Below are 16,763 nucleotides of genomic sequence, written 5' to 3' on the forward strand. Positions count from 1 at the left end.
TCCAGAAACTCTCATTCATTCCTTCTACACAGCCTATGCATCAAATCATTTGCCATCATAACCCTTCTTCTTAATTCATTTTTATCATATCGAGGTAATATACTTACTATTTTCACTTTCTCACACTTCAGTTTTGCCTCTTCCAACAACCCTTTCATGTCCTCTCTCTCATACTGAACTTATCGCTAGTTGAGTCATTAGTGCCTACTACAATTAGTCTTGTTTACTTTTCTTTTAAATCTTGCTGTGTTTGAATTGCGTACGTTATAGTTTAAATTTTTGTACTCGGAAAACTTGATGTTGTGATGGTTAAACAGTATTCACATCCAAATATTAAATTCACACATGAGCTAGAAGTGGATGGCTCTCTTTCTTTCTTGGATATTCTACTAACCAAGTCAGCTGAACATATTAAATTCTCCATTTTTAGGAAGCCAACATCTACCAACAGGTACGTTCACGCTGACTCACACCATTATCCACCACAGAAGTTCGGCATCATCTCAACTCTTGGTCATCGAGCAAGATCTTTGTTGTCAGACAAACAAGAACTTTATAATGAACTCAAATGCCTTCAAAATACTTTCAAAAACAATGGATACTCTAAGAGTACTATAAATAGAATACTGTTTAACTGTCACCATCAACAACACAATGTGGATACAGCTAATTCCAAAGGTTGCATTTCCTTACCTTATATTAGCTCTCTATCCCCAGTTTTAGCAAACATTTTAAGGAAATACAATATCAAGACTATTTTTTTTCACTACTTTACCCAAACTCAGCTCAATCTTAAGTCGTCCAAAGGATAGACATAATAATCTCCAATATCCTGGTGTCTACAGAGTTCTCTGCGATTGCAGTAAACCGTACTACGGCCAAATGGAAAAATCCATCGAACTTTGTCTAGAGGAGCATCAAAGAGACATTTCCTACAACAATAATTATTATTTTCAGCAAACTCTAATGAAGAAGGCCTCCAACATTAAATATGCTGGAATTTAACTAACAAGGTTCACAGATGTTATGACGAATTAGAGACGGATTCTAGAATCTAAGGAAATCATTCTTAATCCCGTCCACATCAATAGCAACCTGAGCTATAGTTTGCCAGATTCTCATAGCTCTGCCATTCTGTACTGGAGATCACAAGACCTTACACGCATGCATGGCCACGTTACTACAGCCTTCCTTCCATTTAAACATTAACCTCTGTTGTTTTATACGTTCTACTCTGTAGAAATACAGTACTTGTATGGTTCTTGCTGATATTTTTTATGTCCTTTTCACTTACACCTGTTACTAGTCGTGTGTGTATTAATAAAGTTTTTACTCAGAACCTCAGTTTTGAGTCATTAAATAATTTTAATATATATATATATATATATATTAAATTCAATAATTAACTGAAATATTTCAATAATAATAATTAACTGAAACATGAAGCAAAGTTTTGAAATAAGTGTATCTTTGAATTATCTGAAAATTCAAACCATAAAAATTTAGATGGATTTTTTTTTTTTTTTTGTAAATATCATTTCCTATTTATAATTCTGTACATTTCAAGTATGTTACCCTTTTGAATTTGGAGGAATTATTGTACATTCAGTTAGCAATATTGGTAACACCAATACATTCAATTTCAGAGAATATCCAGATGCATTTGTTATGATAATTTGTATATGTATGTGCTTATCAGTGTATGTTGTTTATTTTATTGTTTATTTACTTACAGTTTGGGAGAGACTGGGATGTTTATCTTATAAAACCTGATCTCAGTTTCCAGAAATGGACAGTTGGACAATTGTTACCTCAAAGTTCTTTTACATCAGATTCAAGCACAGAGAGTAAGAAAAAGGAACTTAATAAATCTTGTACAATTCCAAATTCTAAAGAAACTGAAAATCATACAGCTGAAGCTGAAATTGCTACATGTTCACCTGTAGATGTAGATATGGAAGAAGGCAATGTCCCTTCAGGGAATGAAGCAAGCTCAAAATCTGAGGATGAATTAATGCAGTTTGAAAAAGTCGCATTTGTAAAATGGAAACAAACTGTTCTTGATGATAACAAGCAACTCTCTTCTGCTTCTTCATCATCATCATCAGGTGATGAATTAGAACAGACAAATGAAGAAATGCTGAATGTAGAAGTTTGCATTGATGAAGGAACTAAAATTGTAAGTGTTGTTTTAACAATTTGAATTTGTGAACAAAAAAATATGAATGTGCTTTTTATTTTTGTAATATATTAAATGCATTAGAAATTGTTACTGTTGCATGCTGATTTGTCAATAGAATATTTTACTGTATAATCAGTAGAAATTGTGATTGGTGCATACTAGGTACATCGGTAGAATATTTTATGTTCATAACTGTACTTTTTTTTTTTTTTTTTTTGGGTGCTTAAGGGTCAAAGTTATATAACTGAGAGGAGACATCCACATAGTTTTTAAAGGAATGCAGAGAACTGATCAGGGGTTTCGACCTAATGTCCAATCCTCACCTTCTTATGGTGCACCCTGTTAGGTATCTACCCGGATACTGAATGAACAAGGATGGGCTGGCAATTTGGGATTTAGCCTACCAAATTGTATTCTTTATTGGTTTAAACCAAAATAAAAAATGATGGTACAACATGACAGAATTTCATGCCGGCTGGGGCGTCGTCCGGTTAAACAAAATCCCCATTGTTTTCGATAGGGAACCAGGGCAAACAACGAAAAGTAAAGTCAGCTACTGGAACAAATCCTAAAACCCATCCCAACTCAACATCACCAGAGTTCAAGATCAGTACTTTCAACATAAGAAGCCTGAATGGCAAAGAAATGGAGCTAGCTGAGGAAATGGATAAGTACCAGATCGACATAATAGGGGTGACTGAAACAAAATAGGCAAAAACTGGTGAGATCTTTCTGAGCAATAAATACAAAATGTTATATTCAGGCAACAACAATCAAGGAAAAGGAGTAGCCATAGTATTCAACACTAAATACGAGGCTAATCTTCTTGAATGGTAGGCAATATATCAAGTAAAGTGTGAGCAAATTATCAGAATGTAGAACTGGACAATGAGACTTATTTGTGCATATGGTCCTACAGAAGGTTCTACTAAGGTAGAAGTGGAGGAATTTTTTGAGGCCTTAGAGAAAGCAACTGACACAAAGAAAAAGGAAAAGTTGGTCCTTTTTTGGGATCTAAATAGCAGAGTAGGAAATGATTGTCAGACATACAAAAATATTTTGGAAAAATTTGGAGAAAAGAGCAAAGCTAATAATAATGGCAAATACCTGTTGGATTTTTACTTGGGACATGGACTGGTTATTACTAACACCATGTTCCAACATAAAAATGTGCACAAATTCACATGAAGAGAAGAGGCAAGGAATAAGAAAAGTCTCATTGACTATGTTATTGTTGATAGTGATTTTTCTCCCTGGTACAGGACACCAGAGTGCACAGAGGATTTGAAATTGGAAGTGATCACTATTTAGTCTTGAGCAGGATAAAATTGAATTTCATATCGAAAAGAATAACATGTAAGAAAGTTTTAAAGCAAATAAAACTTGAACAGCTCTCAGATGTGAACTGTAAACTAAAATACACAACAATTATTCAAGAAAACAAATGAGAGTTTGAGAATATAAACCAAACCTTGGAAATTCAGTGGCAAATCCTGAAGAAAATATTGATTGATTCAGCCAGAGAGGCATGTAGTGAGGTTGTCTGAGGATAGAAAAATCAGAACTCCATGGTGGACACAGGAAGTAAAAGAAGCAGTGAAGGAAAAGCATATTGAAAGTTCCCATGGCGAATAAGGCAGCTTGTGCTCTCAGAGAATACAGAGACAAATGTAAGAAAACTAAACACTATGTAAAACTAGCTAAACAAAAGTAATGGGAAGACTTTAGTAAGAACATAGAAAATAAATATCAAGAAGGTGGAGAATAAGAGTGGAGAATTTGGAAGGAAGTGAGACAAATGATTTTGAGAGCGTATGGTGTGAGGTAGAGGTAGGCAAGACAGGATATTTAGTGGCGGTGTTGCTACAGACCCAGGAGCACAGAGGATGGGGACCAGGAGATGTTTAGACAGCTAAGTTTGGCAAGTGCAAGAAGAATTATTGTTATGGGAGATTTTAACTTCAGTAGTATAAATTGGAGAGTGGAAGATGCATGTAGCAATAGGGGAATGGAATTTTTTTTTTTTTTTTATTATTATTATTATTATTATTATTACGGGTATCTCCATGGAGTCAGTAGACTCATCGCGGGAGACCCAAACTAGCAAAACAATATCTGTCATATCTCTTCTTGAATTCATTTACAGACAAAGAGCTCACAACTAAGTCAGGCAATGAATTCCACTCATTCACCACCCTCCAGGCAAAAAACCTTGTTCTGACACCTTTGTTAACCACACTCTTCTTTAATTTCCAGAGATTGCCTCTTGTTCTTCCATCACTATCACACAGCTGAAACGTTTCCCCTACATCAATCCTATAAAAACCTTTTAGTAATTTGAATGTTTCTATCATATCCCCTCTTCTTCGCCTATCAACCAATCTCTGCAATCCACAAGCTCTCAATCTATCAATGTAGGGAGCATTTTTTATATCACTCACCAACTTGGTCACTCTTCTCTGAACCCTCTCCACAGCCTCCTCATCTCCAAGGAATCCAGGTGACCAGACCTGAGCACAGTAATCCAAATGTGGAAGTATCAATGCTTTATAAAGGGGAATAATAACCTCTTTATCTCTGGATGTCAGTGTGTTCCTCAACAACCAAGTAATCCTATGTGCAATCTTGGACACCTTAGCAATGTGTCCTCTGAACTTCATCTCCCTATCTACCAATACCCCTAAGTCCCTAGCCTCATCAATCTCTTGGAGTACCTTTCCATCGATGTAGTACACAGCTGGTAATCTTTTAATCCCAAAATGCATGACTTTACACTTTTCCACATTGAACTGACATCCATTTTCTTTTGCCCATTTTACCAGCTTATTTAAATCCTCCTGCAAACTTTCAACATCAGCTTGATTTTTTATTGCACTACACAACTTTGCATCATCAGCAAACAACTGAATATCTCCCTTTAAGCCATTTCCTATATCATTTATATACAAATTAAACAACATTGGCCCAAGCACAGAGCCCTGAGGCACACCACTGGTCACCTGCCTCATTCTGGACTCGGCTCCTCCACACACCACCTTATGGTATCTCTCCCTGAGCCATTCTTCTATCCATATCACCAATTTAACATCCATTCCCATCTGCTCCAATTTGCGTAACAGTGTTCTATGGGGTATCCTGTCAAAAGCCTTAGCAAAATCCAGAAGTACCACTGTGTAGCCAGTTCCTTTGTCCAACTCAGATGTTATTCTATTATGAATAGTTAATAGATTGCTAAGGCAGGATCTACCTTTAACAAAACCATGTTGGCCTCTATAGAGTATCATATCCTGATCCACCCATTCTTGAATTTTGTCTTTAACCAACTTTTCCAATACTTTTACCACTACTCCTGAGATGGTGATTGGTCTGTAATTCAATACCGCAGTTTTAGAGCCACCCTTATGCAAAGGAACCACTTTGCCTAACTTCCACTCCCTAGGGACCATACCAGAGTTCAAACTTAAATTAAATATCCAGGTAAGAGGGGTTGACAATTCATTTGCACATTCACGCAACACCCGAGCTGATATTCCATCTAAGCCTACTGCAGTGTTTGCATTTAAGTTTTGCAATATATTTAATACCTCTGATTCTTTAGCTTCAATTCTCACATTTGGTATTGCTATAGGTGTAGAGATATCTTCACTTGGGTGATAGACTTTCGAGAAGTGATCACTCAGTAACTCGACTATTACATCTGATTTTGTCACTTCAATACAACCAGCACCCACTAAGGTTATCCTTCCGAAGTCATTCTTCCTCTTACTTGCCACATAGCGGAAGAACTCTTTGGGATTACCTTTGATCTCTTTGGCTAAGGTCTTCTCATAATCTGATTTAGCTTTTCTTACTATGCTGGTAACCTTCCTAGCTTGAGCCTTGTACTGCTCATGGGTGTCCTGATCGCCCTTCTCCTTGTAAATTCTCCATAACATTTTCTTTTTTTGCAGTTCAAGCTTGATACTACTGCTCATCCATCTAATGCCTGCCTTGTTTGACCTCCTGACCATGGGGACACAATCTGATATTTCTTTCCTCAGATACCCGCTGATTTTATCCCAAGCACTGCTAACATCTTTCCCTTGCAATATGTTCTGCCATGGGATGGCTGCAAGCTCACTCCGAAGCTTGTTATAATTGCCTAACCTGTAGTTCCGTACATACCCCTTCTTAATAGAAAAATCCACAGATTTTGCAACCTCCCAAGTCAATACCACATGATCGCTTTCACCAACTGGAGGTAACGAGAACACCTTACTTATGCATATAACCTCTGAACCAATAACCAGGTCCAACACTCTCACACCACGTGTCCCTTCAGTTACGTGCTGTTTCAAGTAATTATCTCGTAGAAGATGTATGAACTCCATTTCCTTTTTGCTACGTGATATTTCCTCCTTCCAATTGATATCACCATAATTAAAATCCCCCATAATAATCACTAAGCCTTCACTCATTGCACTAAGTTGCTGATGCATGAATTCAATATCTCCCCCCGTACTCCCTGGCATATAGCAGCATCCAACTGTATATTTGGTTGCGTTGGTCACTATTTCGCACCAGACTGCCTCAAATGAACTCTCATTCAAATGTCTATCATCATGATATACTACTTTCTTTGGCTGCAACACATCAGCTATCATCAACAGTACTCCTCCTCCTGTTCTATCTTCTCTATCCTCCCTGAAAATACTGTACCCATCACATTCAATTCCAGTGACCACATCTTCTGTTGACAGCCAAGTTTCACTAATGCCTACAACTTTTGGTGAGATTTCACTGACTAATGCCAAAAATTCTTCTCTCTTATTTCGAATGCTTCTAGCATTGGTATACAAAAATTGCAGATTCCCTCTAGATCTTGTACCGGCTTTAGAACTGATATATAAGTCACTAACTACCGTAGTCCTATGTCGATTTTTATCCCCTCTCTTCTGCAATTTATTCTGCCAATAAGGATCAATAAATACACAATCAGTGCTAAAGTTTCTCTCTCTTACACTCAACCTTTTCAATATTAGTTTCCCTGCCCAATAACTTCAACCTGTTAAGAAAACAATAACTTCTTCAATCGCTTATGTCCTTCCATGTTAAGATGCAGTCCATCTCTAGCATACAACTGCCTTTTTCCTTCAAACACATTCCAAACATCAACAAACTCCAGACCTCTTTTTCTGCACATTCTTGCAATCATATCATTCATTATCATTGCTCATCTACTTAACTCGTAATTGTCAAAACGAGGCAGCACACACACTATTCTCCCATTGACACTTTTCCTCTTCACAATATCTAATAATGTTCTTAACTCTTTTCCTACCCGATTTATACTACCTCTCAGGTCATTCGTACCCACCATAACTATCATCTTGTCTGTTTCATGCCCTCTCTTTATTGCTAAAGCCACTCTTTCTATTGTCCCATCAGCCAAGCACTCCTCATGCATACCACTCTCCATACCCTTAATCATAGAATCACCATATATTTTACCACCCATAACTTCATTCAAGTCCACACTCATGGACTCATTCTCTACACTATTCAGCATGACTCTCCCAGCTTCATTACTCAACTCTCTATTACTTACCCCCCCCACTCTCACTCCATCTCATTTCTTCTAGGCCACTTGTGGTTTTATTATGTTGACTCCCAATCACTCCCATACTATTTATTACTGAATCATTAACCAAAGACTCACCCATATGTAATCCTGTTCTAGTTACTTCAGCTAAAGTAATCTCTATAGTCCTAATTTCTCTGTTTAACACATTAAACTCAGCTTTAACTTCCAGTATCTCCTTACCGATCACTTCCACTTCCTCATGAAGAAGATGAAGGTCATTTTTCATTTTCATAAACTCCCGCCGAAGTTCTTCCGCTACGGTCCCGATGTCAGCTTCCATTCCTAAACGCTCCAGCCTATCCCGACACTTCTCACATACGTCGACATTTTCCTTCTTCTCATTTTGCCAGACCGACCACAGATCCTTCACATTTTTCGGTGCATACATATAGCAGTTTCCGCAATGCATCCATTGCGAAAAATCTAACGCTGAGCCAGCCTTTCGTGTAGTAGTAGAAGTCCTGCGCGCCGCTGACGTACGTTTCTTGTTGGACGCCATCTTTACACGTTGATATAGTGAAACAAACGGCAGTGAAAACACAATGTATACAACACAGTTCTAAACAATAATACCACTGAAGGACACTTGTTTCTAACCGATGCACAATTGCAGCACAATTTGTGACAAAAAGCCACACTATATTTAACTTTAAAAACACGTTTTCTAGACTAGCTAAACTCGACCGCCACATTTACCAAGGACACTAGCGCCACCCAAATTTCTAGAATTCTTGAGGGACAAATGTCTTAGGCAACATGTAACAGAGGGAACAAGAGGTTCAAGAGTTTTGGATTTGGTTATAGCATCAGAAGAGTTGATAATAACTGAGTTGACGTCTCTCCCACCAGTTGGAGAGAGTGACCATATGGTGTTGACTTGGAAAATGAATAGACATGCAGGAGTATCAAAGAGACGGGAACTTATATGGAATTATAAGGCAGGTGATTATAATAGTCTTAGACGTCAACTTCGGGAAGTTTCATGGAAGGAGGAATTGGAAGGCCGGGATATCACCAGCGCGTGGGAAATTGTGAAAGAATATTTGTTATCAGCAATGGTAAGTTGTATACCACGAGTGAAGAAGAGGACGGAATTTGGAGTAAAGTGGATGACAAACAATATTAAACAGGAATTGCATGCGAAAAAGAGGCTATGGAAGAGATATAAGGAGACAGGTGAAGAGATGCATGAGGAATATAAGACACAGGCCAGAAGAGTGACTAGTGTGGTAAGGAAAGCGAAACTGGAATATGAGAGGAGATTGGTCCTAAGATCCAAAGAAAATCCTAATGAATTTTTTAGCTATGTGGCCAGTAGGAGGAGAAATGACTGTGGAAGAATGATATTGTGGGATAAAAATGGGAATAGAGTGAATGTTGCAGAGGACATAGTGGAATTGTTCAATGAACACTTTATTGGAGTATTTCATCCTAGAGGAGTCAGTTTTAATGCTAGAGGGATAGGACTGGTTCGAGGTCTGGAGGTACAGGAGGAGAGTGTGTTTCAGATACTGAGTACTCTGGATGTCAGTAAAGCTGTGGGACTGGATGATATTTCACCACGAGTTTTGAGAGAATGTGCTAGGGAATTGACAGTACCTTTAACGTGGCTTTTCAATGAAAATCTGGCTTTGGCAAAGGTGCCCAGGGAATGGAAGGAAGGTAAGATAGTGCCATTGTATAAGGGTGGTAACAGACTGTAAGTGTCCAATTATAGGCCAGTCTGTGTGTCATCAGTAGTTGTTAAGATCTTGGAGAAAGTAGTGAGGGACCGTATACAGCATTGGGCAGATGAGGGTAATGTTATCTGTGAGAATCAACATGGATTTGTGAAAGGACGCTCTTATTTTAGCAATATGCTAGCCTTTTATAATAAAGTTACAAGAACATTAGATGAGGGAAAGGCATATACTGCAATTTTCTTAGACTTGGTGAAGGCATTTGACAGGGTGCCACATGATAAGCTGATATTTAAGTTGCAGCACATGGGTCTGGATGTTAGATTGGTCAACTGGATTCAGGATTGGCTGTCTGATAGGTATCAGAGAGTTGTGTATGGTGGAGCAGTTTCCAGGAGGCAGAGGGTTACAAGTGGGGTCCCACAGGGCTCAGTATTAGGACCTATAATGGTTAACCTTTATATCAATGACATAGCCAATGGATTGCAGGTCGATATTCAGTTGTTTGCGGATGATGCGAAGCTGGGAAGGATTATTAGTAATAGTGCAGATGTGGTAGCCTCGCAAGAGGATTTAAATAAGCTAGATAGATGGGCAAATGAATGGGGGTGTCAGTTTAATGCAGCAAAATGTAAGGTCTTGAGGTTTGGGAAACATCGATGGGATGCTGCATACTCTATGGGAGGAGTTATACTGGAGAAAGTAGGGGAGACAAGAGATCTGTGGTCGATGATTGATAGAAACCTGAAGTTTAGGGGACATATTGCAAAGGTGGTGAAGGTAACACAGAGGATTGCTGCTATTATGAGAAGGACACTGACCTGCAGAGATAAGAGGGTTATCATTCCGTTGTATAAGTCTCTGATCAGACCACACTTGGACTATTGTTTTCAGATTTGGTCCCCAGGATTTGAAGGGGATAAATTAACTGTGGAAAGGATACAAAGACGGATGACAAAGATGGTTTCAGGACTGTACAAGGATAGTTATGAGGATCGGCTGAGAGAATGTGGACTGCAGAGTTGGTGGATAGAAGAAGGAGAGGTGATATGATTGAGACTTTTAAACTGTTGAGAGGTGGTTACAGGGTTGACACTGGGGAGTTCTTTCGCTTGGTTGAACAGCAGGAAGGAGTGATGACAAGAGGCCATCCCTGGAAGTTACAAAAGGAAACTGTGAGCAAGAGGGTAAGGAGTGGATTCTTTGTGTGGAGAGTGGTTGAGCCGTGGAATGCATTGCCTGATGGAGTGGCGGGAGCGAGAATGGTCAGTGAGTTTAAAGAGTGGTATGATAGACTTTGTGTTTCTCAGGGGGGACCTCCCCTCGATGAGTCTTGACAGACTTTATGTCTTAGGAAGGACCTCCCTCAATGAGTCTTTTGACTCCTTGGAGGCTTGAATAATGATAATAATAATAAAGGTGGCAAGATATTCTGGAGGTTGTTGAAAAAGCTCAGAAATGGAGGAAAGAGTGCTGTAAAAGGAATTAGAGACGATAAAGGTGACATGAAAACTGGAGAAAAAGATATTTTTGAAGTATGGAGTAATTACTTTTAATAGTTGCTAAATGAAACAAAAGGTGATAGCACCATGGTAAAAAAAAAACACTCAACTGCCATACTCGAAGTAGAAAAAAAGCCATCAAAAGCCTGAAATGTGGAAAGGCATCTGGAGTAGATGATATTCTACCAGAAATGCTGAAGAATGGAGGTATAAAAGTCTTACAGTGGCTGCACTGCATAGTTCAGAAGGCCTGGACTTCTGAACTATGAATACTTCATTACCTTTATATCTTGCTTGATTTGGTCCTGGCAATAAGCCGTCAGTAATGGTTGATGCCAGTTTGGGTAGGGGTGCTTCCTATAATGCACAACAATATACATTTCCCATTAAGAAGTGGGCTTTGCATTATGGGATAATGCCTCTATATACAAATAGCCTGGTATGTCATCTGCAAACTTTGCTTCCTTACAATTGGATAAAGGATTATAGAAGAATATATTTTCATGGCAAGTATAATTTACTTCTTGGCAACCAGGTGAAAAAACTTTGTATAAAGCAACATTACTTGATTAATCAATAGTAATTTGATGAGGCTATATACTGATAAACATAGAGAATTATATTTGTATTATATATTTGTTTAGGCAGAAGATCACCTTTCATCTATCCCAGATAGCACAGCTGTTCCTGAATTATCATTTTCTCCTCAAGGTTCATTTGCAGCAAATGTTTGTACAAATAGTAAGTACAGTATTTGTATTAAACATATGTTACTTGTGATGGCCATTTTTGTAATATCATGAGAACTTTGATTTTTTGATCATGCAAACAGTCATTTTTGTTTTAGGTTAGGTCTGTGATGTGGGCTTCATAATTTTCCTTATATGATCTTTCAAGTGAGAAATAACTTTTGTGCCAGACTAATTTTATTCCAGTGAATACTATACTTAGTGGATAAGGCATGGCTGGCCAAAGCAGACTTAGACTCATGAAGTAGAATATTATCATTATTATTATTACCTGACACCTCCAGGGAGTCCAAAGACTCATCGAGGAAGGACCACCCACTCCACAACTCTCCATCTCCACCACTCAATCCACCAACTACCATGAAATGCAACTGCCTTCATCATTTACACCAACGCCATCTACTGCCAACCACACCCATTAGTATTTTCACAGAAACACAAAATCCATGCCCATGCAGGATTTGAATCCACAGCCTTTTGGCTGGAAAGCCGATATGCTAACCACTCGGCCAACTAGGCGGGCATAAAAGGCTTAGAAAAATTTCCTCTAGTCGCTGACTAGATTTGAAACCATGTCTTCCTTTGTGCAGTCAGGCATCGTGGTGTGCAAACTCCACATCCACTGAGCTATACAGGCTCCTACTATATTCCTAATATATTCTTGATGTTCTTCTAGTCAATCTAAGCTGAATGACTTGTCTGCTCATAATAACAAAGGCTGCATGAGCACATGATTCTGTAAACTACAGGATGAGAAAGAGGAGAATATTTATGCTTTGGAAAGTCATGGAAAGCACACAATTTCTGAAAGTTATTAGAGGGTATCTACTTAATATACATCACCTATAGTGTCATAATACCAGATCTCTGTCAAATAAAATATTAACAAATTCTTTACAACTATGTATCTAATCCTTTTCTTACTTTAATATGATTTAATTGATTCATAATTCTTATTTGAATATATTACACAATTAGTAAAAGAACAGATGACTACATGTTATACAAGTTGTGATGATCAGAGTAGCCTGGGTAGCATAGAGAATCACTGAACATGCTTTTTTCTCGGTCTTGTTTTAGGCAGGCACCAACCTTGCAAGATTGTAGTTTATTTACTTGTCATGCTTTGTACATAAAGAACTCACTTTGTTGTGGATTCTCTATGCTACTAGTTATTATGAAAAGTAATTCTCGATAATAAACATCTTGAAAGTGGAGGAAAGAAGAAACCCATTACTGCTACTCACTCAAATATCATTATAGTAAAGTAAATGCTTAACATTTCTTTATTATCTTATTATCTATCTTACATTCAACAAAGCAATAAAATACGAAATCATATAATACTTGAAATAACAAACTAAGCAAAACATATTTCTTGAATAAATATTTATAGGATCTAGTAGGTTGGCACACTTTGCATACTTTTTCTTTATTTTTCATCAATGCAATATTTTTCAGAAATGCACTCATCTACTGCAGAAACTGAAAAAAACATGGTTTCAAGGTTAATTATTACAGTGCTATAATAAACTTATTAGAAATAAAAACAAAATGAAAAAAATAGATCAATAGAAAAAAAAGTCAATGATCACACATTAAACATTATGTAGGAACTGCCAGTAACTGAAGCTGTGAACTTATTGAAAAATTACCCTAAAAATTACCTTTAGTATTTCACTTTATACAGTGAAATACTAAAGTTATTAATTTGAAACTTTTTATCCAACTTATTTTCTTCACACAAATAACAACCAAAACTTTTTGTTGTTCTATATGAATCATTTTGTACAGAGATCATGAATAATTATAGTAACTTAAAAAAAAAAAAAATAAATAAAAGTATTAGTGGTCTATATTAGTGATAGTGTAATAATATATCATAAAATGTGGAAAGTGGGAGTTTTGATTAAAAAAAAAAAATCGATTTTGAATATTACAATCATTTTGAGATGTGACATGATCAAAAGGTGAAATTAACAAAATCTACAGCATATGCATGCCATCCATTCTTTCTCTAACTGGATGCCAAATGGTCACTGTTGCCATACACTATGAAGTAAAATGCCACAAATACTGAAATGCGTTTTTCAGTACTTTACTGAAATTTTACTGCTTGTTTCAATTTGAAACAAGTAGTAAACAAATAGTTCAAATGAAAACTTGTGAAAACTGTAAATGAAATATACTTGAATAAAGTTTTTAATAATTTTCCTAGTATAGAAAAGTGATCTGATTTTCATATAGTCTCTCTCACAGACCACTTTGAAATCAATCTAATACAGAATCTGCTTTATTTCACAGAAATAAAGTAGAGAATATGTAATTCTGTTAAAATTATGGTTGTATTTAGTTCTGGAAATATCTGCAAAAAGTATTTGGATAGATCAACTAATAAAGAAGCAAAAACTTGGCATGTCGTGATTTGAGAATTAAAGAATTTTGCTATTATAACAAGGCTCTAATTTTAGCCTTTTGTAATTCTTTATTTAAAAAAACCCATCAGTTTAATGCATTATGAAAGATTTATACTTCTCCCATTCTACATTTTACTTACAGTATGAGTGGTCTGCTATATTGACTGACAGTGTATAATTAATACACCATAAAATGTGGAAAGTGGGAGTTTTGAAAAAACAAAAAAAAAAAAATGGCATTGATTTTTTGAATAATGTTACAATCATTTTGAGATTGACATGGTCAAAAGGTGAAATTAGTAAAATCTACAACATGTGCATGCCATCCATTCTTTCTCTAAATGGATGCCGTTCACTGTTGGCATACAGTATGAAGTAAAATGCCGCAAATAGCACTTGTTTAAAAAGGCAAAGGTGTTAGCTGTAGAGTTTATCAGGGCTGAGTAGAGGAGAGAGAGCTAAAGAGGTATGTAGAGAGTAATTGAACAAAGGTATGGTTAAATGGCAGTTATACAATTGAATGGCATCTCTACTTCAGTTTGCAGAGATTGCTTTCCAAATCACCTACATTATACTAATCAAGTAAAGAACCAAAGCCTTCATTTTGGCAATGTTAAAATAGATTGAAATAAGGGATATTAAAGATCCATCCCTATTTCATAGCAGAAGAAAAATTACAATTTACTCACCAACTGAGAGGTCACCTATGTAAATACAACTTTCTGAAGGCTGTCAGGCCAGTGAAAACTGTATCAAAAGCACTAATAAAATATGACTATAGGGAAGCCTGGGCAGTGTTCATGTTTTTATAAGTAGTGCAAAATAAAGCTACTCTGATGCTGAGGATTGTATTCTCATAAGCTCTCTGGTCAAATTTTGGAAACCAATCTACCAATCTACAATAGTTTTGAATCCCACTATAGCATGGGTGTTTGCAAATGTGTGAGACCACTACAGTGCTTATTTCAGTATGGAAATTTGTGGGTTGAAAAATTTTGGTCTCTCCAGCAGGATTTCCAGATTATCTAGCCCTTATCCAACATATGGTACTAAAATGTTATAGGTTTATGACCTTTTGTGAGTCATAAACCTTTTGGTGGAATTATCATTTAAAAATATTAAATAAAATATTTAAAAAAGTTGAGGCAGAACGCATTGTTAGAATGAGAAGGTATAACTGATAATAATTAGAACTAATTTTCACCAAGGTATTCATATATCTTGTAGAAAGGCTTATACACTGATTAAACTGTATTTCTAGTATGCGCTATCAAAGCTTAAGGCATTGACAGTGCATACTAGAAATATAAATTAAATCAAACTTTAATATATATTTCCCAATATTTCGGCAACGTCACGTTGCTATCTTCATGGGAACTTAAGATAAAGACACGTGCATGCAAGTACTACACAACAGCAAATGAGAAATGAAGTGAGGAAGCTACAGTTTTCCTAAAGTCCTGATGGTGTCCCCAAGAACACCTAATATAGCAGGCTATATTAGATGTTCTTGGCCTTTGGGATGAAGTTCTCCTGATGTATGTTTCCCAAATTTGGGGCAGTCTCATACATCCAAATTTGTTAAGGTTTGGCATGTTCCTAAGGGCTGAGGCTGATTCCATGAATAGTCTTTCATATTTGAGCTTGCTACAGTGTATTACTGTGGCTTTCTTCCACCTTATTCTGTGGCGAGTATCCAGAGCATGGTCTGCAAGCCCAGAGTGGCTGTACTGGTGAAATCGGATATAGTCCTTGTGTTCTAAGATTCTGATATTTGCTGTCCTGCCTGTTTGACCAAAATAGGACAATTTACAGCTGCAAGGGACCTGGTATACACCAGGTAGGTCTAGGACAGGGGTGGCCAACCTATGCCACTTCTAATCATGCACTGCGCCAAAAGTGGTGCATTGCTTGATTAGAAGTGGCACACTGAACCCCAGAGAAAAATTTTTAAAAAATTGTATACGATTTATATAAACACACAATTAACCAACGACTGAATTCTAGAGTGCGCACTTATTATACTTGTTTGATCTTGAAGCAACAGGCACCGGCAAATGCTGACATGCGTAACCAGTTACTCAATCAGTTTACAGCTGACTCTCATGTCATAACATTCGATGTGAGTGAACAATTCTGTGTTTTCGAACTTATCTGTTTTTATTAACAGTTCTTTAAGTTTAAGATAAGATTTCTGTTTTCATGAAGGCTTAATATTGTTCTGTAAATTTAAAAATAAATTTTTTCATTTTGAACGCATATGTCAAGTTCTTGCCCGCTGCCCTAATTTGCTGATTACTGAAACTTGCAATTATTTGGTGTATTTGTATGCATGTGTTTATATGTTTTTTTTATACAATATCTTTCTTTTTGATATACGTATAGTAGGTTTATTCCTAAAATTGAACTGATCATCAGCAAATCTTTCGTAATGAGGATGTTTGGGTTGTGTGTGTGATTGCCAGCTGATTATGGCAGGAAGCGATCTCATATTTCATTGGAAACATAATATATTATGAGAGAGAGAGAGAGAGAGACGAAAACTCTCTATGAAAAAAAATATATGATTTTTAAACTTATAGAACTGTATTAAGCCTTCATGAAAACAGGA

General features: G+C 36.8%; 1 protein-coding gene across 1 annotated transcript in view; it reads left to right on the forward strand.

Moving 5' to 3' along the window:
- LOC150109348 (uncharacterized) overlaps positions 1-16,763 on the forward strand; it is a 233,482-nt gene that overhangs the window by 114,271 nt on the left and 102,448 nt on the right. The window contains exons 7-8 of the mRNA XM_090407573.1: positions 1,736-2,179; positions 11,631-11,727. Coding sequence (XP_090263699.1) covers positions 1,736-2,179; positions 11,631-11,727 — 541 coding nt within the window. The remainder of the gene's footprint in view (positions 1-1,735; positions 2,180-11,630; positions 11,728-16,763) is intronic.

The sequence above is a fragment of the Typopeltis vanoorti genome, chromosome 2, assembly GCF_054136105.1.
Source record: "Typopeltis vanoorti isolate ZY-2024b chromosome 2, IOZ_Tvanoo_1.0, whole genome shotgun sequence".
Taxonomy (NCBI): Eukaryota; Metazoa; Arthropoda; class Arachnida; order Uropygi; family Thelyphonidae; genus Typopeltis; species Typopeltis vanoorti.